The sequence below is a fragment of the Panulirus ornatus genome, chromosome 58, assembly GCF_036320965.1.
Source record: "Panulirus ornatus isolate Po-2019 chromosome 58, ASM3632096v1, whole genome shotgun sequence".
Classification (NCBI taxonomy): Eukaryota; Metazoa; Arthropoda; class Malacostraca; order Decapoda; family Palinuridae; genus Panulirus; species Panulirus ornatus.
The window spans coordinates 16,002,404-16,026,998 of NC_092281.1; the positions used below are offsets into that span (position 1 = coordinate 16,002,404).

Below are 24,595 nucleotides of genomic sequence, written 5' to 3' on the forward strand. Positions count from 1 at the left end.
AATACTGCATAATGTTCTAGACTCACGCGACACACTAAAGCTCTAAATTCAAAGGTAAGGAAGCCGCAACAAGGGTTGTTTGTGACACGCCCCTCACACACAGTGCAGTAGATGTTGGCAACCTGGAGGAGGATACAACTTGAGGCAATCAAGGAAAGGGGAGGCAGTTGTAGCAAGGCACACCAAGGAAAAGTACACACAAAAGTCAACCCCTGAACCATGATGGTACGACCCCTGGGTATGACCTGATGTTCCTGAGGGGGTCATGTGATAGGTGACACCATCATACCCAGGGGTTGTTGTTAGCTGGTGCTCATGGTATTCAGGTTCACTCACTATACTTACACGTCCTGGAAATCTTCGTAGGTAGTGGAGGGTGTGAAGACGTCTAGAAGGCCGATAATCTGCAGCAAACCAAGATGGAGAAACTGAGTGGGCAACATAAAACAGGCAGGTACAGCAATCATTTACAGATACACAAGACATTACCAAGAAAAAGTGCGCGCATACACACAAACACAGTAAAGGAGACATGGTGGATTATACATCGTCAGAGGGGGGAGGGGGGAATACAAACGAGTCTAAACTCTTTCCTCGTAACTCATAAATGATCACACACAAACACACAGATACAATCACAAATAAAGTCATAAATGAGCTAAAGCATTCGGTCATCAAGTACATCCTAAGGACCCCTTTCTACGAGGCTCCTGCACCTTACTGTACACAAACAATAAAGCCATGCATTAAAAGACAGAAAATCACTATTGCTTTAGAGTTTACCTGCTAATGGAAAAAATAACAACTGGATAGAAGACAACAGAAAGTAAAATCTCGGTTTGGTCAGGTACCAATACTTTAGGGACCTGACCTCATGAATATAACGTCTTAACCCCAGCAGAGACAACTCAACCCCTTCCGTGCGAAAGATTCAAATCCCTTCAATACCACGACTCAACACCCTAAGTTGGACAACTTAACCTCTTGAAAGGATGGGTTGTCGTACTCATGGGATAAAGTCGTATTCGAGATGTTAAATGTTACCCAAGGCAGCCCCAAGCGCCTGCTGCACCTCTTACAAACTATAAATCTACGACCAGATAACGGTCTTAATCCTTAAATTCTTTACACATCTCAGGTAACACCGTAGCACTCGCTCATCTTATTCACTGACCTTACATTACTAACACCACTAATTCAGTGCACATAACCTAGGCCTAGCTTTTATTTGTCAAGGGTCATGTCAAAGGTCATACCATCGCACCTATAGGTAGTATCATTGTGTTCGGTATATTACTATAGACAGGCAGATACGAGTCACACTCCTCCAAACACATACTCTACATATGGCAGCACTTGATTCTTATCGTGACACATTCTCTATACATGGCAAGCCTTGATTCTTATCGTGATACCAATCACCGAAATGCTGACGATGAGTACAGTACCATGATCGTTTTGATTATGTACCCCCTGGTTCCTCCGCCACAGGCCCATGAATCCTTCCCAGAAGTAAGCGTATCTTCCATGTTAAATAAGGTGAACTTCAAGCACAAAAAAATCCCCCCCAAAGAAAATATTCATGGAGATGTCGAAGAGCTAATAATTCACACTGTTCCTCATACGGGAAAATCTCTTCCGTAAACGGGAATGTCGTTGTTATTTTTGGATTCGCCAAGCCCCACCCTGACAGGTGCCCGCGTCACAAGACAGCCCGTTTTCTTAATGTATGGGTTTTATACATTATCATATAATTAGTGCGTGCCAATGTTTGTGGTACGTACACATCTACACTTCATAAACAGGCAAAGGGGCCGTCTGTGGCAAAGGCACGCTACAAGTTGAGGCCTGGGGAATCTCAAACGTCCTTAACTATTGTAGAAAAAAAGGGAGAAAGTATCTTACATGACTTTACTTTCACTGCTCTTCCTATTCCCAGTGGGAACATAACTACCTTTCACATACTGCTAACATTTATGACACTCCGCTTAACCTTTGGAAGCATGACCTCATCAAGCTTGGAAACCTCTCAAATAACGAATCCAGGCCATATATCTAGGCGAACTTTCAATGTTGTTAATATCGACAAGAGCTCAGCAGGTGTACTGACATTGCTGCTGCCAGGTGGGCCGTAAGCACGGCCTTACCTGGAACACCTGCCGGCACCAGGCTCCACGGACGGCTTTGTACAGAAACACTTGTGCCGCTACGGGAAAGGAATCAATAAAGAAAAAATCGCAGCTACATAAGCATGACGACTCTACTGCTTTCTGTTATGCCAAAGGCATCACCAACATACTCTAATACACACAGACACAGACAAATACATGTCCTTGAGTGTTACCGAACTCTGCATGGTATTACGCCGCGAGCTATGTCACTTTCGGCGACGTTGTATCATAAGCGTTTGCAATCTCGTTGAAGCACTTTTCACCACAAAGCAATTCATTCTAATACCTGCTACTGACTGTGTCGCTGGCTGGTGGTGCAGGAACTCCTGGAGAAGGGTCGTGGATTAAATAATAACCAACAATAATCATATCATCATCTATATCATTATTTCACAGTCCCAGGACCCCTTTCATGAGATTCATGTATTCTCATGGATGTACTTTACCTAAAAGCAGGGAAATGATTGAGTCCTTTCCGTCCTATAAATATGACGGACTCGCCGAAATTGATTTACAAATCGCTTTAACTATTTGCTGTCAGAGCACGGTAACTCTTGCAATATATATATATATATATATATATATATATATATATATATATATATATATATATATATATATATATATATATATATATATTAATTTTGCATGTGAAGTATAATATTCAGTACTGAGGGCTTACGTCATGGAATGTTCAGTTGGGGTATTTCAGAGGAAAATATCACAAAGAAATATCCCAGGAAAACGGTTTATTGGAAACGTTATGTACCTACCCCCTGTATCGTTTCTAGACGATGGTCCTCATACCGTCACAAGCTGGGTCCGGAAAGAGGTTCAGTGTTAAGTCTTCATTAGTTAGGCTATCTAACGCCACATCCCATAGGCCTTGCGTCCACTACATGCTTGCTTAGCCTTCACACTACAGTTCATAGATTCCCTCACTGAATGTTCCATAGCATTCTTAACATTCTCCAGCACTGAACTAAGACTTTCCCGCCCTTGATGCTTACAGTTTTACTGCACTTCTAGCCTTTTTGTTTTATTGTTTTTTAAACGTTTTCAATATATGTAAAGCAAATGGGGATTTTTTTTTTTTTGTTAATGTGGGAAATAAAATTCCAGCATTCATCTCTCCCGTTAGCTCTCAAGGAATGTCATCCGGGGCTAAACTTTAATTCATAATTTTTTATATTTCCAAATTATTATTACAATGAATTATGCGATCAAAACCTTTAAAGCAGCGGTATTCACTATGCGGCCCGCAAGTGTCTCTCACTTTTATCTCCTGCGACCCGAAAGACAAAAAAAAGTCGAATAAAAGACTTAATCGAATTATGGTATATAAAGTGTAGAGATTAAATGTAGTTGTTTATGTACTAAGATACCTTTTTGTACAATCATTGTACATGTAAATTTTTTTTTTTACAAAAACCTCAGCAGCTCGATAATTTTGTTTATTTCCCCAGTTGGCCCTCATCATTGTTCTAGTCAACACCAATGCTTTTAAAAATATGACGGGCACGTATGATCAGCACATTAATTCTCGGGAAGAACATTCCAGGGAAAACCCTTATTCCATAATACAAAAGAGGAAAAAATCTAGTGTTTATCGTGCACATACATATGATTAATACAAAGCATTTTCAAACTTCATTACGATATAAAAGACTCCTTTGGAAGGTTAAGGACTTCAACTTTTAGCTATTTATGGTAGTGACACCATACTTACAGGAAATATTCATCAGACTTTCTGCTAACTTTTTTTTTTTCAAAGAGCTCTAAATATTTTATCAAGTAAAACCAAATCTTGATGTTATTACCGATAAGGCGGGAGATGCGTCGAGCATGTTCCTTTATCAGGAAAACAGCGTCTTTATTTGTGTTATTCGATAAGCAAAGTGTTCAAACGTGCACGAGACGAGCAACTGCAACACACATGATCACTACAATACATCAGATGAGAGAGTGAGTCAAAGGCGTGCGCATTTTTCAACAGGTTTGCCTTCAGGTGTACGGCGACTCGCTCAATTATAGGTCAACAAATGACACAGCAAGAACTCGATACACGAGCAATTGTCTCATGGTAAAATATCAATTAAGACCAGCCTAGTTTTAACGCTTCCACGCTATAATTCCCATGATGGGCACATGTATATATATGCATCCATTGGACTTGTTAAAGATAAATATCTTGGAAGTGACATAATAACACCTACGAAAGCCAGGTATAAACATGTTTCCACCAGGCAAGCTAATAATCTTCCTAAAAAATTGGCTACCCTGCGGTATTGTCTAAAAGGCGTGGGAAACCCAATGCTTCACCCTGTGGAACACCCTCAAGGCTCTTCAACTAAACAATTACTAAATAAATAAATACATAAAATAAATAAATATATAAAAAACACGATCAATACCAGAGTTCTGTTTCTAATCTATAATCCGCTTGAGTTCACCTAAAAAATTGTCATCTACTTCAATCCAGCGTTAAAAAATAAAAATCTGCCGTACTTCAATTTATTGTAATGTAATGCAAACGAAGCCTAACTGTGGTTGTATACAGTTATAAGGCGTTAGATAATTAGAACTAACCATTCTCTAAGGCTGACTACAAAAAAGGAAGGCTAAGTCTAACTTCAGTTAGAGAACGTGAGTGAAGGTGTTGCCCAGGTGGGAGGGTGCGAGCGTGGCCATGTCCACCATAACCCTAGCCTAACCAGGGAGAGCGGCAGTGGGTGAGGCAACACCTACACGTGTACCCACACGCCGCCTCCGTCGCGCTCGGCTCAACGTAAGCCATGCCGCACACCCGCCCGCACACCAACCGCCGCCACCTACACTCTACTCACACCACCGCCACCACGTACGTTCTCAAACTCAAAACATCCTCAGTGTGAAAACACTATCACCACCACCAACGCTCCTAAAACTGGAGCATCGTCACTCTTACCTCATGGAAACATCATCCTCCTCCCCCCCCTCTCAACAACGTCGTGTAAACTCATCACTATGAGCACCTGCGTACTTATAACATCATTAAAACCACCACCCCCAGTAGCGTTCTTTATCCCACAACATGGTCAGCGTAATACCCCCCACTAACTACGTTCTTATATCAAACTCACCACTACCACCACCCAAGTTCTCAACGCAGTCACCGTACTATTCCAAACAAACCAATCACAAATCCAGTCACTTCACATCACCATCATTACCTCTGCAACAGCACACACACACTTCTTACCTCATCTAAAGCCTATCAAGGAATTCTGCTCAATCCTTAAAACATTTCTAATACTCTCACAACCTACTATGTTTTCAATAACTGAGGCCCAGTCCTTAGATCTTACGAGCACTTTTTCCTCTTCTGCGCGACCCCCACAGGATATTAGAAATGCACGACACATTATCCGCTCTTGCGGCAAAAATCAAATCGATCAATACACCTTATCACAGCGCATGATTCATCATACCCTCAAACCAGCAGTTTCACTATACTGATTTAGTTTCAAAACTTTCAAACATTTATATAAAATTACACTCGTCCTTAACTTCTGAGATCGTTCATATTTTAGAACCAGAGGAAAATTTCGTTACTATATATTCCTGGCATGAAAAATTTTGCGCGAACGGGGCATGAACATGCAGGATTGTGAAAGGCGTATATGGGATAGAGTGAATTGGAAAGCTGTATACTGACGTCGACGTGCTTTCAAAGACTGAACTAGGCCATTTGAAGCGTCTGGGGCAAACCATGGAAAGGTCTGCGGGGCCTGGACGTGAATAGGGAGCTGTGATTTCGGTGCTTCATTACATGACAGCTATTCTAGTCATATATGATGGTACCAAGTTAATTCGTGAGGCTTGACATCCTCTTCCCCCAAGTCTTTAGTACTATGTGACTCCTTGAACATAAGGGTGCAAACCCTTACGTACGATGGCCTGACCTGAACTTTAAGGGTCATGTTAAAGGTTACGCCATTATACCTAAGGGTCGTATCATGCTTGATTGTGACTTTTTTCCACAAGAGTGGCGAATCTATGCTCTATGATATACTCCATGATCGTACTGTCGTGCTCAAGGATCGTACCGTTGTATCCCTGGAGTTAATAATGAAATTTGCCTTCGCACATCATTACTATTACTTAGCGCCTATTTTACCCAGCCTTATTACCTACACTTAAATCTCTAATAACCTCACTGACTTCGCTTAAATCTTTATCTTATCTTCTCACTGCCAGTCTGGCCTCTGCCTCTCAACCACATCCTCGCCATTCACTGGCCCACTAAAAGCTCTCATATACATGTGCCAAATGCTTTTCTTTTTTAATTGCAAAAATATTCTCATAGAGTAGTTTCATTCCATATCACCTTTTCAATCATTATATATTACATTATCATTCTATTCCTCTACATGTTTCCTTATGTATACACTTCCTCGCTTATTAACTATGGTCTCGTTTTTTTTTTACATTATTTACTCCGCAAAGCTTTGCACATGCAGTAAGCTATTCTATCTACATGAAACACTTCAAATACTTCTATCATACTTGAAAAGAATTTCCAATAACCTCACCTAAATAGTCCAGGCTGGCATCTCCTAACAACTGGAAATTCTCAAACGCTCCTGAACCAATTTCTGTGAAAGAGCATCTACGGGTTCCTGCAGTCATAGGTTGCGCTGACTTTGCTGTTTGGCTTAATACTACAACAAAGACACACTAATCCGCCCACGTTACATACCTAGCTCGTCCGAAGAACGAGGACTATGACAAGTACCAAATCTGCACCTCGCCACTCCTCGCGTGGGTAACATTACCTAATCAACCACACAATAACTTCTCAGAAGTAGCAGCATAGTATGCAAGATACCTAATATCCCACTATAATCTTAAAGGAGACGAAGAGTAATGAGAACAGACCGACAGGGGAGAGACGCCAAATCAGAAATTCCTCTTGCGATGTCGACCTGCCCATGCTCCCAGGCCGCAGACCCACAATTAACCAAAAGTTCTCCAGAACTAACATGGAATAAAGGGATTTACAGTTTCTGATTATACACACCGTACTGCAATACAACACTGGGCATCGTTTTACCTAACTTACAATTTAGAGTGATTTTGTAGGTTTGTCTACTTCCTCGACTCGACTGGAGATCAAGCTACAGTGTTCCTCTAACTAATCAAATATTTCATTTATTGCATTAAGGGGACTACAGATTTCATTAATGACATCTTTCAAACATACTTCGGTGAGTGATGTCTATTCTCACATACCACTCAAACCAATAATTATAAATTCGCATCATTCAGTGGTATACTAATATCAGAATGAACACCACATCATATGAGACACCAAAAAATTAATGCTATTCCAAATCTAACTGCTTCCAGTGAGCAACTGAAAACATTTTTTCCCCATACCTGATAGCTATTTCCTGCGTTTTGCGAGATACATCAAGAACAGACGAAGGCCACGTCAGCTCACATCCATTCTCTAGTTGGCATGTGTAATGCACTAAAACCACAGATCCCTATCCAAAACCAGGCCCCGGAGAACGTAAAGATACAAAATTGTCAACGAATTTGTTATGAAAGAGAGGTCAAACACGAGACATCCTTATCAAGGTAAGTCCAACTAAAACCCACGATTAGACTAACCCAGTTGTAGTCTAATGAAGCTTCTCAAGTACACAATAATTACAACGATCTCCACAGATAAAGTTGCTCAAAATTGCCCTGTTCTACTTATGCAAATTAATTCAAATAAACTTTAGCCCAAAGGGGGCAAGGAAATGTTCATAAGAATGTTCATTCACATATGTTATCAAATATAAAAAAAAAATACCATGAGCAGGGGAACTAATCTTAACATTATGATAACCACTATCAAAGCATTAAATTATTAAAAGATTGGTGCCATAAACTTGTTGATTACTGGCCCCAATAATCTGTTTACCAAACGTTAATGAACATACACAAGAAACACCGCTAATAAACCCGTAAACGTGCAATCGCGTTCTAAACTCATTGTAACTGGAGAGTAATCAAAGATTCATTTTGCACGATATGTACACATGCAGCCAATAAACAACTACTACAAAACTCACTCTGACCCTTACGAGCAGCTTGATACAACAACATAACAAGAGGGTAGAAAAGAAACTCAAGTATGTACCACAATACCGCCCGGCAGCCAGCCAACATTCATTTAATAATGTAAGCTGCAGCGTACTGACTTGGCTGCCGTGAATGCCGATCATGCCTTCCTAGTGCAGCAGTTCGATCCACACATCTGGCTATCAAGACAGCACAACGATGTGGTCTTATAATGTCATGGAATAAAACGAATACGCATTATATCCTCTATCTGATTTATTTACATGATTTTTCCCATGAACAGCTTATCACTACAGAGATAATCTTACCAACATCTCACAGAGCCGGCATCTTGACACGGGGAGTAAAAACAAATTGATATAATATGCTTGTAACTTTCCTTTTCCTTTATCCTGCCCCCAAAACATTCTTCTCTAGGCCGCGTCCATCGCGGGGTCACATGCCATAAAGTGGTGTTTGTGTGCCTTTGTGAGTTGAGTACAAGGCAAGCTAGTAGTAACTGTTGCGTGGAAGCTGCGTTCTAGGCAACCCTTTTGCCCAAAATGTAGCTTCTACACTAAACACTTTACTTATCTGTCTTGTATTCATCCTACAAAGGCACACACTACTACACTTTCTGTCATGTGGTCCCACCTGGTGGGCAATGTGGTGAATTTATGTCTGTAATGCTGGAGAGTTGGATGGTGTCCAAAGTGCAAACAAGGAAGTATATATCATACAGTGGTGATGGCTCTATGTTTGTTGGAGTAGTGTTTATTAGCGGGATGGAAGGGAGGTTTAGTGCTTGTTGGATTATTTTGTGTGTATGTGCTTTGTCAACGTCGAGTCTGATAAGGGAATGGGTTCTGGAAGTACAGGCTGTTGAGATGTGTAAGGGGAATGCTTCTTATTTCTACTTTAGGGATTATAATTTGGTATAGAGTTATAGACTGGAAAGGGTCTAGTGCTGCTGCCTAGTTGCTTGTTCTGTACGGTGGTACAGCAAGTAAAAAAAAAAAAAAAAAAAAAGCACACAGAGGAACATGAAAAGATACTACTGGAGTATGAAGGATTATTACATATAAAATGGGGAAATTGTGATAATCTCTAGAGCAGTGCTTCTCATCCTTTATTTCACGGCACAGTTTCGGCTCTGAGTAATCTTAGCAGCACACACAATCAAGCTTTGCCAGTACTCTGCTACTTATACAAAATATCCATTGAAAGGATGGAAAACGAAAATCTTTCCACGAACACATAAAAAATATAGTGCCTCTACAATTGCATTCGCGTTAAAAATGATATACGAAACATCTAAAAAAAAATTCGTACGCAAACAATTTTCATACTCTTCTAATAACTTTCATTGGACAATGAGAAAGGGTGGGAAACATTGTTGGATGACTGAGTGCACGACCTTAGCTTACCACTTCATCGTTTCCCATTTACAATGCATGCTTAGTACAGCGCCATATATATATATATATATATATATATATATATATATATATATATATATATATATATATATATATATATATATATATATAATATATCATTTCATTCATTATACTTAGTCGCTGTCTCCCGCGTTAGCGAGGCAGCGCAAGGAAACACGAAAGAATGGCCAACCCCTCATTACCTGCGTGTCGTAGAAGGCGACTGAAGGGGACGGGAGAAGCGGGCTACAAACCCTCTCCCTTCCTTATATTTTAACTATCTAAAAGGGGAACAGAATATATATATATATATATATATATATATATATATATATATATATATATATATATATATTACTATTCGCTATTTCCCGCATTAGCGAGGTAGCGTTAAGAACAGTGGACTGAGCCTTTGAGGGAACATCCTCACTTGGCTCCCTTCTCTGTTCCTTCTTTTGGAAAATGAAAAACAAGAGGGGAGGATTTCCAGCCCCCCGCTCCCTTCCCTTTTAGTCGCCTTCTACGACACGCAGGGAATACGTGGGAAGAATTCTTTCTCCCCTATCCCCAGGGATATATATATATATATATATATATATATATATATATATATATATATATATATATATATATATATATTGATTGAGAGGGTGAAGGCATGTACAGAGCATCAGATTGGGGAAGAGCAGTGTGGTTTCAGAAGTGGTAGAGGATGTGTGGATCAGGTGTTTGCTTTGAAGAATGTATGTGAGAAATACTTAGAAAAGCAAATGGATTTGTATGTAGCATTTATGGATCTGGAGAAGGCATATGATAGAGTTGATAGAGATGCTCTGTGGAAGGTATTAAGAATATATGGTGTGGGAGGCAAGTTGTTAGAAGCAGTGAAAAGTTTTTATCGAGGATGTAAGGCATGTGTACGTGCAGGAAGAGAGGAAAGTGATTGGTTCTCAGTGAATGTAGGTTTGCGGCAGGGGTGTGTGATGTCTCCATGGTTGTTTAATTTGTTTATGGATGGGGTTGTTAGGGAGGTAAATGCAAGAGTTTTGGAAAGAGGGGCAAGTATGAAGTCTGTTGGGGATGAGAGAGCTTGGGAAGTGAGTCAGTTGTTGTTCGCTGATGATACAGCGCTGGTGGCGGATTCATGTGAGAAACTGCAGAAGCTGGTGACGGAGTTTGGTAAAGTGTGTGGAAGAAGAAAGTTAAGAGTAAATGTCAATAAGAGCAAGGTTATTAGGTACAGTAGGGTTGAGGTTCAAGTCAATTGGGAGGTGAGTTTGAATGGTGAAAAACTGGAGGAAGTGAAGTGTTTTAGATATCTGGGAGTGGATCTGTCAGCGGATGGAACCATGGAAGCGGAAGTGGATCATAGGGTGGGGGAGGGGGCGAAAATTTTGGGAGCCTTGAAAAATGTGTGGAAGTCGAGAACATTATCCCGGAAAGCAAAAATGGGTATGTTTGAAGGAATAGTAGTTCCAACAATGTTGTATGGTTGCGAGGCGTGGGCTATGGATAGAGTTGTGCGCAGGAGGATGGATGTGCTGGAAATGAGATGTTTGAGGACAATGTGTGGTGTGAGGTGGTTTGATCGAGTAAGTAACGTAAGGGTAAGAGAGATGTGTGGAAATAAAAAGAGCGTGGTTGAGAGAGCAGAAGAGGGTGTTTTGAAATGGTTTGGGCACATGGAGAGAATGAGTGAGGAAAGATTGACCAAGAGGATATATGTGTCGGAGGTGGAGGGAACGAGGAGAAGAGGGAGACCAAATTGGAGGTGGAAAGATGGAGTGATAAGGATTTTGTGTGATCGGGGCCTGAACATGCAGGAGGGTGAAAGGAGGGCAAGGAATAGAGTGAATTGGAGCGATGTGGTATACAGGGGTTGACGTGCTGTCAGTGGATTGAATCAAGGCATGTGAAGCGTCTGGGGTGAACCATGGAAAGCTGTGTAGGTGTGTATATTTGCGTGTGTGGACGTGTGTATGTACATGTGTATGGGGGGGTTGGGCCATTTCTTTCGTCTGTTTCCTTGCGCTACCTCGCAAACGCGGGAGACAGCGACAAAGTATAAAAAAAAAAAAAAAAAAATATATATATATATATATATATATATATATATATATATATATATATATATATATATATACGCTGAAGTTGTTTGCAGTGATGGTGCGTTATTGCCTTATCCGTTATATTTTCCCAACTGGGAATGTACCATAGCACTCTGGTAACATGGTCCCACCACGCTGCTGTTCCAGGGGGAAAAGGTGGGGAAAAACCGCTCTAAAGGATGACACGGAATTTAGGAATTCATGGCACCCTACAGTGATGCTCCCTGTTAGGATAAAATAGCTACGCATGAAAGGCAGTGAAAGCCTCAACTTCGCTGCTGTGCTGCCACACCTGATAGATGTCCACAAACTGCACCAGCAACTAAACTTGATCTTAAAGTGACCACATACAGCTCTAAAGTTTATGATACAATTGAAAATTCCTATAAAACAATTTCAAATTAAAAAATAAGTAACCCGATCGTCAAATCAATATCCCAAAACATTTACATGATTTTCGTTCAACACATAATACAGCATCGAATTAGATTTCTTTGCATGACAACCCAAACACTGTCCACTAGGATTTCACCAAAAGGTCGTATAATTTACCCTATTTCATTTCGTAAGATTCTTCGAATAATTTTTATAATTCTACAAATCTCCACACAGAAACTATACTCGTCACCACATTATCACGAGCAATCACAATATATGTCTAACTATTCATTTGCTGTTCTTTGCTTTCAAAAGTAACGAAGAAAAAAATCAATTTCATAAGGTAAAAGTATTCAGGGCCAGTAAGGCCGTCAATAATCTATTTGTGACCAACTAAAAACTTGGCAAATAACCTGTTGAAGTTTGCCATTGTTATGACCCCTTTTCCTGCCAAATACAAACGCCAAGGATGCCTAAGGTGCCAAATACCAGCAGGGCCTGGGCTTGAGTAAACGTCAACACATACCAGCAAAGACTAAAAATAAAATTAAAAACTACAATTGTTTCAAACTATGGAGATGGTGAATTTAAAAGGTGTTATCTATAGAATTATTTCAAAAGCAACTGAAACATCGGTCTTTTCGATACCATGTCCATAACAGATTAACGACTGGTTCTTTATTTGACTCGAACACCTTTTTTTAATCATATGGAATTTTGCATATATGTGGTAATTCGACCGATTGTCATTATTTTCCGTTCGTGAAAACCGCTTCAAAATTTTTTTCGCTGCTTTCTCTTAGCCAGTTTCATCTGATCGTTTCGGTAGACTGGTTTTCTGTGACAAAGGATTAAGTGAAAAATACATTGTTACACCAAAAACTAGTTTTAAAAGCATCAAGATTTAGAGAAAAACATTACAATAACAGTAGAAAAAGTACTTTACATTTTTTTAAATGCATGATAAACGCGACTGGCTTAACTCAGGCTTCTGTTTATGTCTGCAAATGAAGCACACAAAGCTCCAAAGACCAAAACGAGTCCTAGACATCCAAGCTATATAGTCAATCTCAATCCACAAGAGACTTCTGGTGGCATTTTTGACAGTTTATAACTGCAAACTATGGGTTGGCTGGATTCCCCCCCCCCTTTCCTGTATTTCAATCCCTAAAAGATAGAACAGAAAGAACCAAAAGGGAAAAGCTCATCCTCCTCGAAGGGTCTGGTTAGGGTGTATCAAGTTTGTGTGTGTGTGTGTGTGTGTGTGTAACCAAGATGAAGAGAGAGAGGTAGTATTAGAAAGGAACCTGGATGTTCTGGCTGAGTGAACAAAAAGGGTAAAGGGGATGATGAGCAGTCTGGAAATGTTTTGTGTCTAAAATCTGGGGTTGGTGTGAAGGCAAAAACTAAGGAATGGGATCACTCCTACTGAAGCAGAAGTTGTAGAAGTTTGTCAAAAAGTGTAAGGCAGTGAAAAAGTTCATTGTGAGAGACGGCTGATTACTACTAATGATGCACTTGGCCATAAAAAGAAATATCATGTGAGGGTAGAGTCTAAGGAGCTGCTGAGTGAGTGTGTTAGTAGTTTTTATGCGAGAGACCAGGGTGATTTAAATGCGGAGTGATATGGAAGTTCGGGGTATAATTGAGGGATACGGGGTATTCAGTAATGGAAAATGTGAACAGCTTGTCATGTGTGCTGAAAGCGTTAGTGACTGGGAATACCTGGTTTTAAAGGAGAGACATAAATATGTATATGTGTAAGAGATGGAAAGATGGTATGCAGGCATTACTGGATTACATACTAAATGACAGGTATCTAAATGAGAACGTGCTGAGAGGGAGGGACAGCTGGTGGAATGTCTGATCACTCCTTTGTGGCAGCGAGGACGAAGACCTGTAGAGATTTTTCAGAAAATAATGAAAATAAGGAAGCTTGGTAAAGATTTGTGAAAAAATATCATGAAACTGAGAGTAAACAAAGCTAGGGGAGGGGGTGAGGAATGGAAGGTATTTAAGGAAGTAGTGCTGGCATGTGCGAGAGATGCCTGTGGCATGTGTAAAGTGGAAGGTGAGCAGGTTAGAAAAGGTAGTTAGTGGAGAGATGAAGTAAAGTAGCCGGTGAAAAAGTATATGGGTGGTACTTACAGATGACTGAAAGATGTATAAAGGAAAGAAGCACAAGGCAAGAAAATGGTGCAGGGGTTAAAAATGAAAGCAAAAGAGAGTTAGGGCGAATGAGTACCAGTAAACTGCAGGGAGAATAATAATATGTCTTGAAAGGAGATTAACAGTGTGAAAAACAAGAGAACAAATGGTAACATCAGTGAAGGGAGCAAATTGGGGGATGGCACCAGGTAGTGATGAAATAAGGAGATGGAGTGACTAATTTTTGAAGGACTTGAATGTGTTTGATGACAGGGTGACAAGTGTATGGAGTCTGGGTCAGGGTGGTATGCAAAGTGAGAGAGTTATGGTGAGTATTTTGGTGAAGAAAGAATAAGATGAAATGTGGCAGGGTGACTGAAGGATGGTATTGCAGCTGAATTTCTTAAGAAAACAGGTGACTGTGTTGTTGACTGCTTAGGAGTCTCAATGTATATATGGATCATTGTGAGGTGCCTGATGATTGCCAGAATGCATGTAGTATATTACCACTGTATAAAGGCAAGGGGGAAAAAGTTCACAGTTCAAACTACAATGTACCTGGTAAGTTCTGTGGGAGAGTAGCAATTAACAGGGTGAAGGCATGTGCAGAGCATCCAGGCTGGGGAAGAACAATGTGGTTATAGAAATGGTAGAAAAAGTGTGGATCAGGCATTTCCTTTAAAGAATGTGTGTGAGAGATACTCAGAGAAACAGAGGGATTTGCATGTGGAATTCATAGATCTACAGAAAGCATATGGTGTGAGAGGAAAGCTGCTAGACAACGTGAGTAGTTTTTATCATGGGTGTAAGGCACGTGTACAGTGACTGAATTTGGAAGTGTGTGGAAGGTGGAAGCTGAGAGTATATGTGAATAAAAGCAAGGTACAGGGTTGAGATACATGTTAGCTGGGGTGTGTGTGTTTGAATGGAGAAAATTCAGGGCAAGTGAAATGTTTTGGATACCTGGAAGTGGAAATGGCAGCAAATGGAACTATGGAAAAGGAAGTAAGTCACTGAGTGGATGAAGGGAGATGGTTCTGGGAGCATTAAAAAGATGTGTGAAAAGAGAGGTTGTTGTGTGGGAGGGCAAAAATGAGTATGTCTGAAGGTACAGAAGTCCCAACAATGTTGCATGGATAAGAGCCATGGGATATAGATAAGGATATATGGAGGAAGGTGGATGATTTGGAAGTCAAATGTTTGAGAACTATGTAGTGAAGTGGTTGATCCAGTAACAACATGGTTAAAAAGAGGTGTAGTAATAGTATGTGGGTAGTCAAGAGAGCTGAAGAGTGTGTGCAGAAACAGTTTCAACATATAGAGAAAAAGAGTAAGAGGTTGACAAAAAGGATACATGTGTGTCAGAAGCAAAAGGGACAACAACAAGAAGGAGACCAAACTGGAGATGGAAGCATGGAGTAAAAAAGACTTTGAGTGATCAGGGCTTGAACATGTTGCAGAGTGAAGGGCATGCATAGGATATCAGGGGTCAACATGCTGTCAATGGACTGAACTAAGGTATGTGTAGCAGCCAAGGGAAACCGTGGAAAGGTCTGTGGGACCTGACTGTGGCCAGGTGGATATGGTTTCGGTGCACTGGACATGACAGCTAAAGAATGGATGTGAGCGAATGCAGCCTTTCCTCATCCATTCCTAGTGCTACCTCAAATGTGAAAACAAGTACAGAACAAGTCCAGAGGATTCACTGCTGCAATCACTAAGAAATGCCATCTATCAAAAACCCAAACAACCTACTTGCAAAACTGCTGGAGATCTTTTCTAAAATAAACCAAACCATCACCATCACCTAAGACCAAAACTCATCTGAGTAAATGCAAAAAATGTACCTAAAGATAACCAACCTAACTGTTATTCATTTATGTACATCTATCATAATACAGACAACTATCACAGTAACAGCAAAGGTCATCACTTCTTATCACAGTCAATATGGGATAGGCTATATTCATTTTGTTTAACACTCATATCTACAGAACACTGTTATCTAGTGGGAAGGGACAGAAGTTCTAGGGTACTATGCTCTTAATGCACATGCTATTCATTAAGGTTATCTATACTTTATCACTTACTGATTACATGATTTCCTTACAACTACCCTAACCATCCACACATACACACTCATGCATGTATACATTCAAATTCATTAATGTACACATACCTATATAAAGTGATATGCACTATTCTTTTACATATATATAGTATACATATGCTATATCCTGCCTTGGTGAGCTGGCATCAGGAACAAACCAACCATGGCCTCACTTACAAACATACAAGTCTGACAAACACACTATGATGAATAAAGTAAAAATTAGGAACTTTGCAACAAAAAGCAAGAAAATCAGTACTTTTTAAGGAAGGTAAAACAACGGAATGCAAGCCTTAAAACTGCCACCTTCCACCTTAGAATGTAGATATCATATGACTGCTTCAGCCATTGATGTTTCGTCCCCATGAACCACATCAATCCAATTCATTGAACTCCATGTATGCCTCTCATCCTCCTAAATGTCCAGGTCATGATATCCCAAAAGGCTCTTTCATCTTTCACTCCATCCTTCCATCTCCTTGGTCTGCTGCTTCCACTTACTTGCTCCCTCCACTTCTGATGCATAAATCCTCTAAATCAAACCCTTCTTGCTCATCCTCTCCATATGTACCAACCACTTCAGCAAACTCTCATTACCTCTCTCAATCAAACTGCACTTATCACAACATCTTGCTCTTACACTCATTTCTTACACAGTCAACCTACCTCATACACCAAATACTATCCCCAAGCATTTCATTTCCAACATGTCCATCATTTTACTTTCTTAAGCATCCATGACCCAAGACTCACATCCATACAACACAGTTGGAATCACAAACACACCTATCTATGCCTCAGTATACACTGAACTACAATTATCAATGAACCTAGGAACTAAGCCTCCTCTCCTGACCAATGACTTCTTTCAGCCTCTATAGTTCCATCTGCTACCATATTCATTCCCAGATACTAATAGAACTTCACCTCCTCCAAGTTCTTCCCATGCAAAATAACACACACTATCCTATCTAGACACCATCCTACACTTCACCCTTTTCCTTTTGTTCACACCTCCTCTTAACTCAGTTAACACACTTTCCCACACTCAGACACCGGCCTCACATTACAGACACTGTCACCCTTAATGCAGTTCCTAACCATGTTTTTATTCAAGAACCAACCTTATAAATTAGAAGTCAGATGTTCAACATTAACCATGAAACTGAACACATATACAAAGAAAAACACAAGTTAACATGAAATTGGATCATATGCACATTTCTTGTATTCTACTTATATGATGATTGCTGCTTTCCAGTTTCTCCTATAATTTCACATTGAAACAAGTGATCTTTTCACATTTCAGTCCTTTCCTAGCCACCTCATCATACCAAAATAAATCACTTGTTCAGCATTCACAATGAAACTGAGAAAAAACAAAATAACGGTGTTCACATGTGAAATATATGGTGCTAACGGACTTTGCCTGCTCAAAGTTACACCACAAATGAAGTCACCTTCGTTAAGGCTGTACCACTGTCAGATGAAGAAAGAGTACAGTCTCATCAATAAACTTATCACTTCAAAAGAGTCCATCCTGTCCCTGCTACTGGAGAAGGATCCTGGGTAACATCAGGACCCTTTCCAAAAGAGGTCCATAGGCAACTACTGGCAGATATATGAAATACAGTAAAGACTATCACTATGCTTATTGTGTTCAAATGTGATATAACCTAATTTCTTTACTTAAAAATTTCCTATGTTGCTTCTTCAGCACTTCTGTGCTCATCACCTCTCGATTTACTTCATATTCCAGTTGGAATACCAATTTTGTTCATAACTTTCATATGGTCTGTAGGGAGTACACATCAAGTGAATCACCAAAAATGCCAAAATGACTTTAATAAGGATTTGCACGTACAGTGAAGCTTTGGAACTCTCTACCTTCTCATGTCTTTTCCAATAATTATGACCTGGCATGAACTGTGCCCTTACTCATTTCCTTTCACTCTTCTGGCTCTCAAATAAATTCTGACCTACATATAGTTAAGCAGACTAATAAGCATAAATAATTAAAAAACTAAAAAACACTTTTTTTACTAGACTTTCCACCCCATCTCTTTCAGTCTGTCTGGGCTTCTACAGTTAAAATTTTTACATATAACAATGATAAACATTCAAACCCAAACTTTTTCAGGTGACTTTCTCCATTATTGCAAAAACAATTTGTCAACTGTATATTATAAAGTTAAAAGTTAAATTCCTTTCGTACTCAGCAATTCCAATTTTTCCCTCTTCCATGGTTCTGCAAAATAGGCTCATATAAAACTCATAAGCCTCATATCATAGCTGTCTCACATTCAGACTCTACAGGCTGTGATTTGGTGAAACCATGGAATAGAGTGTGTGGCATGAGAATGGATGGCATGCTCTAGGTTCAGAGCATTACAAATTGCAGCAAGAAACTGGATGTGAACAAATGAAGATCTGTCCATCTGTTTCAAAACACAGTTATTTGTCAGAGCTCAGTTCCACATAAGGACAGAACTGGGTACAGGGTGATGATTTTACTGCACCAAGTGAGCTAATGCAGTAGAAAATCTAATTCCAGGCCAGTATCTGAACAGAAATGTCTAGCAATTCCAATTTTTCCCTCTTCCATGGTTCTGCAAAATAGGCTCATATAAAACTCATAAGACTCATATCATAGCTGTTTCATATTCAGACTCTACAAATAACTACCTTCCAGACTCAAAATTGTATTATATTGTACTTACATTTTCATGGTCCATGTGTTTTAACATGCGAAGCTCCCGATACGTTCTCTTCGCATGGATGTGTGTTTGGAAGGGACGAGCCAGTTTCTTAATAGCTACCTTGGTGTTTGTTTTGGAGTCTAAAGCTGAACTGAAAGAAATAAAAAAGATTTATTATTTTAACCTCAATGGGATGAGGATGGAAAATGAAAAATCTAAAAATAAAAATTTCAAAAGTTGAAAAACCTTTTCTCTCTGAGGCTGTGTCCTGTGTGCAGGGGAGACATTCCACTGGATATCTCGAGGATAATAAATATTAGCACTATTCAATCCTCAGTAGCTATTTCCAGTGATGAAGCACACCCATGGCAGTGGAATCCTGCTTGTATTCAGCTCGCCCATGAGCAACCAAAGACTACCACTGGGATGATGTCCTTGAACCACTTGGTTCCAGCCATTACCAGCTCACATAACATGCACATTGTAGACAACAACTCAAAATGAGTCACAGTTGGTACACAAAAAAAATTTTGAAAAAGAGAGAGGGTAATGCAGAGCAAGACAGGGTAATCCAGGAAAATATATTAGCAGGCCATCACCTCAGACAAAAAGAGGTTTCTCTACTTTTGAGATTTTGAGACTGATATTTATCTCCACTGCAGTTTGTCCTGCGGGTATACGAGCATACCCACATGAAGGAGGAGGGTTTTGAAAAAACTTCCACATAAGACAGAGGCACCTGGAATTTATCTTTCCTGAAGGAAGAATCTCTTAAGCCGAATCAGGTAGATCCATATCGTCTAAAGTAAGGTAACAGCTGACAACAGTGTTTAGAAGACTGCCAAAAGCTTCTTTTCCCAATTTCTTTTCAAGAAGGGTTCTTCAAGAATGGTAAGGTAAAGGCAAGCTTCCACACAAAATTCACTCATGCAAAACCAGGTAAACCAATACAATAACTTTTTTTATTCCATGTTGATATATGCCTCACCAAAAGGAGTTTCAAGTAATTGGTCCCTTCAATAAACACTAGTGTGGTCCAGTATGTCTATTAGAGATTAACTGGGCATTACTCTCCTCCCAGAGATAAACGCTATGAGAAAAAGTTTCTATAAAACAATACTGAGGAACTAAACAGTCAGAAAACTAATATAGTAAGTAGTACTTTAAAGGCTCCTACTTGGGCTGTAGGGGCAAAACAATCAGTCTGCTCAGAAAGAAACACTGGAGGAATTCATTGCAAATAAGGCAAGTCAGATTAATACTAAAACCCAAAGATGGGTTCTTGATGGGAACTAGCCTTATTTTGTTTACGAAAAAGGCTACAGATGACTCTAAATATAAGGTTTACAGGACAGACTGATTTGCTTTCAAAACAGACTGGCACTATCTTCCTGTGGAAGGGAGAATGTTCAGTAAAAGGTGGTCAAATATTTTTTCAATTTCTTTCTTTTGCAGTGTTTGAAAAAAAAAAAAAATCTATATGCACAATACCAGAATTCAGGACTGGAGGTTGAGATCTTATAAAAAAAAAAAAAAAAGTGAATTGTCTACAAGAACCTGAGGTATCACCAAGTAGAATGTCAAGCTACTAGATTCTCTGGTGACAAAAGGTTATTTGTCCCAATTTGGGGCTACCAACATTAATAAACTGCATTGAAAAGCTGGTTCCAAAGAACTTTTTCTGCAGAAAAAAGATAAATCAGGTTTCATCAATTCCATTCTCAAAACAAAGTGCTTGTTGCAAGTGCTCCCACATCTAATACCACTCCCTATGGGCAGAACCAATGAAAGCCTCCTTTTCAATGAACAATGCTGGTGCCACTGTGTCTGATGGCAATAAGACAACTACCTATACACAGCATAATCTTTGGAATTAAGAGGTTTATGGGTTGATGCCTGCAATCTTGCAAGTTGCTACCAACAGAGACCAAGTGACTCATGATATCCTCCCAGTAGCAGTCTCTAATTGGCCAAGGGTGGTTATGAAGTGAGTGAGCCTCCTCTACTATGGATGAGAGGTAAGTGAAGGTTGATGGAGACCCATGTTTCCTCATGGGAAATACTGATGGGTGGAGGGTCCTTCCCCTGATTATCCTTAAAATACCCAACAGAATGTCTCTCATGCTTGTGGGAACATTAAGTAGGAGAAAAATACTGAAAATAAGTAATTGGTAATACAGAATCTCAAAAGTATATCAATAAAAAAAGAAGTGTAGGCATTTTGCCTTGGTTGCATAACTATAATGCAAATTTTACACATTAAATCACATAGAGAAAGCTTAGATCCCAGACCCTAAATTTGCTCATGGAAGACATTCAGAGCCTGCACTGACATGGTAAAGGAGTTGAGCTACTGAGAACAACAGAAATCACTTAAATTGTACTCTTTGGAATGCAAACATATATTACATCATCTACTCTTGGAAATTCTTGAAATCATGATCCCAAACCTACACTCTGAAATGTTTCCACTGACAAAACAGGCATGAAGGACTATAATAATCTACCCCTAAAACCAAGAGATGTGAAAAGCATCCAAAGGAAACATACAACAATACAGGTCTAAAGACTATACATGTTGCCTGCAGAAATCAAAAAAAGATGGGATGCATGGTGGAGAAATTTAAGAAGGCCCTGGATATTTATGATGTGTGCCAGATTAACCGGACTGTGGAAGCTATGTTGGCCTGCACGCCACAGCTTGCAACTGCCTTGTCAACTAACATTCCAAGCCAGCAGCTTGAACCCAACCTATGCTGTATAGCTCGATGACCTCCAGGTAAATGCCAAGGACATGTTGAAAGGTTGGGTAGGGCCTGGACTGATGATATGGATATTCCTCATTTATTAAAGAAGTGGAAGGAAAAAGGAGAAGTGGGAGACCAAACTGGATGAAGGATGGAGTGAGATTTTGAGCAATCAGGGCCTGAACAATGCAGGAGGGTGAAAGGTGTGTACAGAATAGAGTGAATTGGAACATTGTGGTATACTGGGGTTGATGTGCTGTCAATGGGCTGAACCAAGGCAAGTGAAACATCTGGGGTAAACCATGGAAAGGTCTGTGGGGCCTGGATGTGGATAGAGAGTTGTGCTTTTGGAGCATATATATATATATATATATATATATATATATATATATATATATATATATATATATACATACATATTTTTTTTCCATACTATTCACCAATTCCCATGTTAGTGAGGTAGCGTTAACAACAGACGACTGAGCTTTTGAGGGAATATCCTCATTTGGCCCCCTCCTCTGTTCCTTCTTTTGAAAAACTATGACATGCAGGGAACCATGGAAAGTTTTGTGAGGCCTAGATGTGGAAAGGGAGCTGTGGTTTCAGTGCATTACACATGACAGCTTGAGACTGAGTGTGAACGAATGTGGCCTTTGTTGTCTTTTCCTATGTGTATTTGCCTGTGTATGTATATGTATGCATACACTGAAATGTACAGGTATGTATATGTGCGTGTGTTTGCGTGTATGTATATACATCTGTATGAGGGTGGTTGGGCCATTCTTTCATCTGTTTCCTTGCACTACCTCACAAATGCAGGACACAGACAAAGTATAATAAAATATATATAAATATATATATATATTTGTTTATGGATGGGGTTGTTAGGGAGGTAAATGCAAGAGTCCTGGAAAGAGGGGCAAGTATGAAGTCTGTTGGAGATGAGAGAGCTTGGGAAGTGAGTCAGTTGTTGTTCGCTGATGATACAGCGCTGGTGGCTGATTCATGTGAGAAACTGCAGAAGCTGGTGACTGAGTTTGGTAAAGTGTGTGGAAGAAGAAAGTTAAGAGTAAATGTGAATAAGAGCAAGGCTATTAGGTACAGTAGGGTTGAGGGTCAAGTCAATTGGGAGGTGAGTTTGAATGGAGAAAAACTGGAGGAAGTGAAGTGTTTTAGATATCTGGGAGTGGATCTGTCAGCGGATGGAACCATGGAAGCGGAAGTGGATCATAGGGTGGGGGAGGGGGCGAAAATCCTGGGAGCCTTGAAAAATGTGTGGAAGTCGAGAACATTATCTCGGAAAGCAAAAATGGGTATGTTTGAGGGAATAGTGGTTCCAACAATGTTGTATGGTTGCGAGGCGTGGGCTATGGATAGAGTTGTGCGCAGGAGGATGGATGTGCTGGAAATGAGATGTTTGAGGACAATGTGTGGTGTGAGGTGGTTTGATCGAGTAAGTAACGTAAGGGTAAGAGAGATGTGTGGAAATAAAAAGAGCGTGGTTGAGAGAGCAGAAGAGGGTGTTTTGAAATGGTTTGGGCACATGGAGAGAATGAGTGAGGAAAGATTGACCAAGAGGATATATGTGTCGGAGGTGGAGGGAACGAGGAGAAGAGGGAGACCAAATTGGAGGTGGAAAGATGGAGTGAAAAAGATTTTGTGTGATCGGGGCCTGAACATGCAGGAGGGTGAAAGGAGGGCAAGGAATAGAGTGAATTGGAGCGATGTGGTATACAGGGGTTGACGTGCTGTCAGTGGATTGAATCAAGGCATGTGAAGCGTCTGGGGTAAACCATGGAAAGCTGTGTAGGTATGTATATTTGCGTGTGTGGCCGTGTGGCTGTACATGTGTATGGGGGGGGGTGGGGCCAGTTCTTTCGTCTGTTTCCTTGCGCTACCTCGCAAACGCGGGAGACAGCGACAAAGTATAAAAAAAAAAAAAAAAAAAAAAAATAAATAAATAAATATATATATATATATATATATATATATATATATATATATATTTTTTTTTTTTTATACTTTGTCGCTGTCTCCCGCGTTTGCGAGGTAGCGCAAGGAAACAGACGAAAGAAATGGCCCAACCCCCCCCATACACATGTACATACACACGTCCACACACGCAAATATACATACCTACACAGCTTTCCATGGTTTACCCCAGACGCTTCACATGCCTTGATTCAATCCACTGACAGCACGTCAACCCCTGTATACCACATCGCTCCAATTCACTCTATTCCTTGCCCTCCTTTCACCCTCCTGCATGTTCAGGCCCCGATCACACAAAATCCTTTTCACTCCATCTTTCCACCTCCAATTTGGTCTCCCTCTTCTCCTCGTTCCCTCCACCTCCGACACATATATCCTCTTGGTCAATCTTTCCTCACTCATTCTCTCCATGTGCCCAAACCATTTCAAAACACCCTCTTCTGCTCTCTCAACCACGCTCTTTTTATTTCCACACATCTCTCTTACCCTTACGTTACTTACTCGATCAAACCACCTCACACCACACATTGTCCTCAAACATCTCATTTCCAGCACATCCATCCTCCTGCGCACAACTCTATCCATAGCCCACGCCTCGCAACCATACAACATTGTTGGAACTACTATTCCTTCAAACATACCCATTTTTGCTTTCCGGGATAATGTTCTCGACTTCCACACATTTTTCAAGGCTCCCAAAATTTTCG

At 40.1% G+C, this 24,595-nt stretch overlaps 1 protein-coding gene across 3 annotated transcripts in view; it reads right to left on the reverse strand.

The window, feature by feature from the left end:
- The window catches only part of LOC139766569 (mitogen-activated protein kinase 14-like), an 84,125-nt gene that overhangs the window by 55,624 nt on the left and 3,906 nt on the right, over positions 1-24,595 (reverse strand). For all 3 annotated transcript variants that reach the window (XM_071695390.1, XM_071695391.1, XM_071695389.1), the window contains exons 2-3: positions 19,171-19,300; positions 346-404 (exon numbers count right to left, since the gene is read on the reverse strand). In XM_071695390.1, coding sequence (XP_071551491.1) covers positions 346-404; positions 19,171-19,300 — 189 coding nt within the window. The remainder of the gene's footprint in view (positions 1-345; positions 405-19,170; positions 19,301-24,595) is intronic.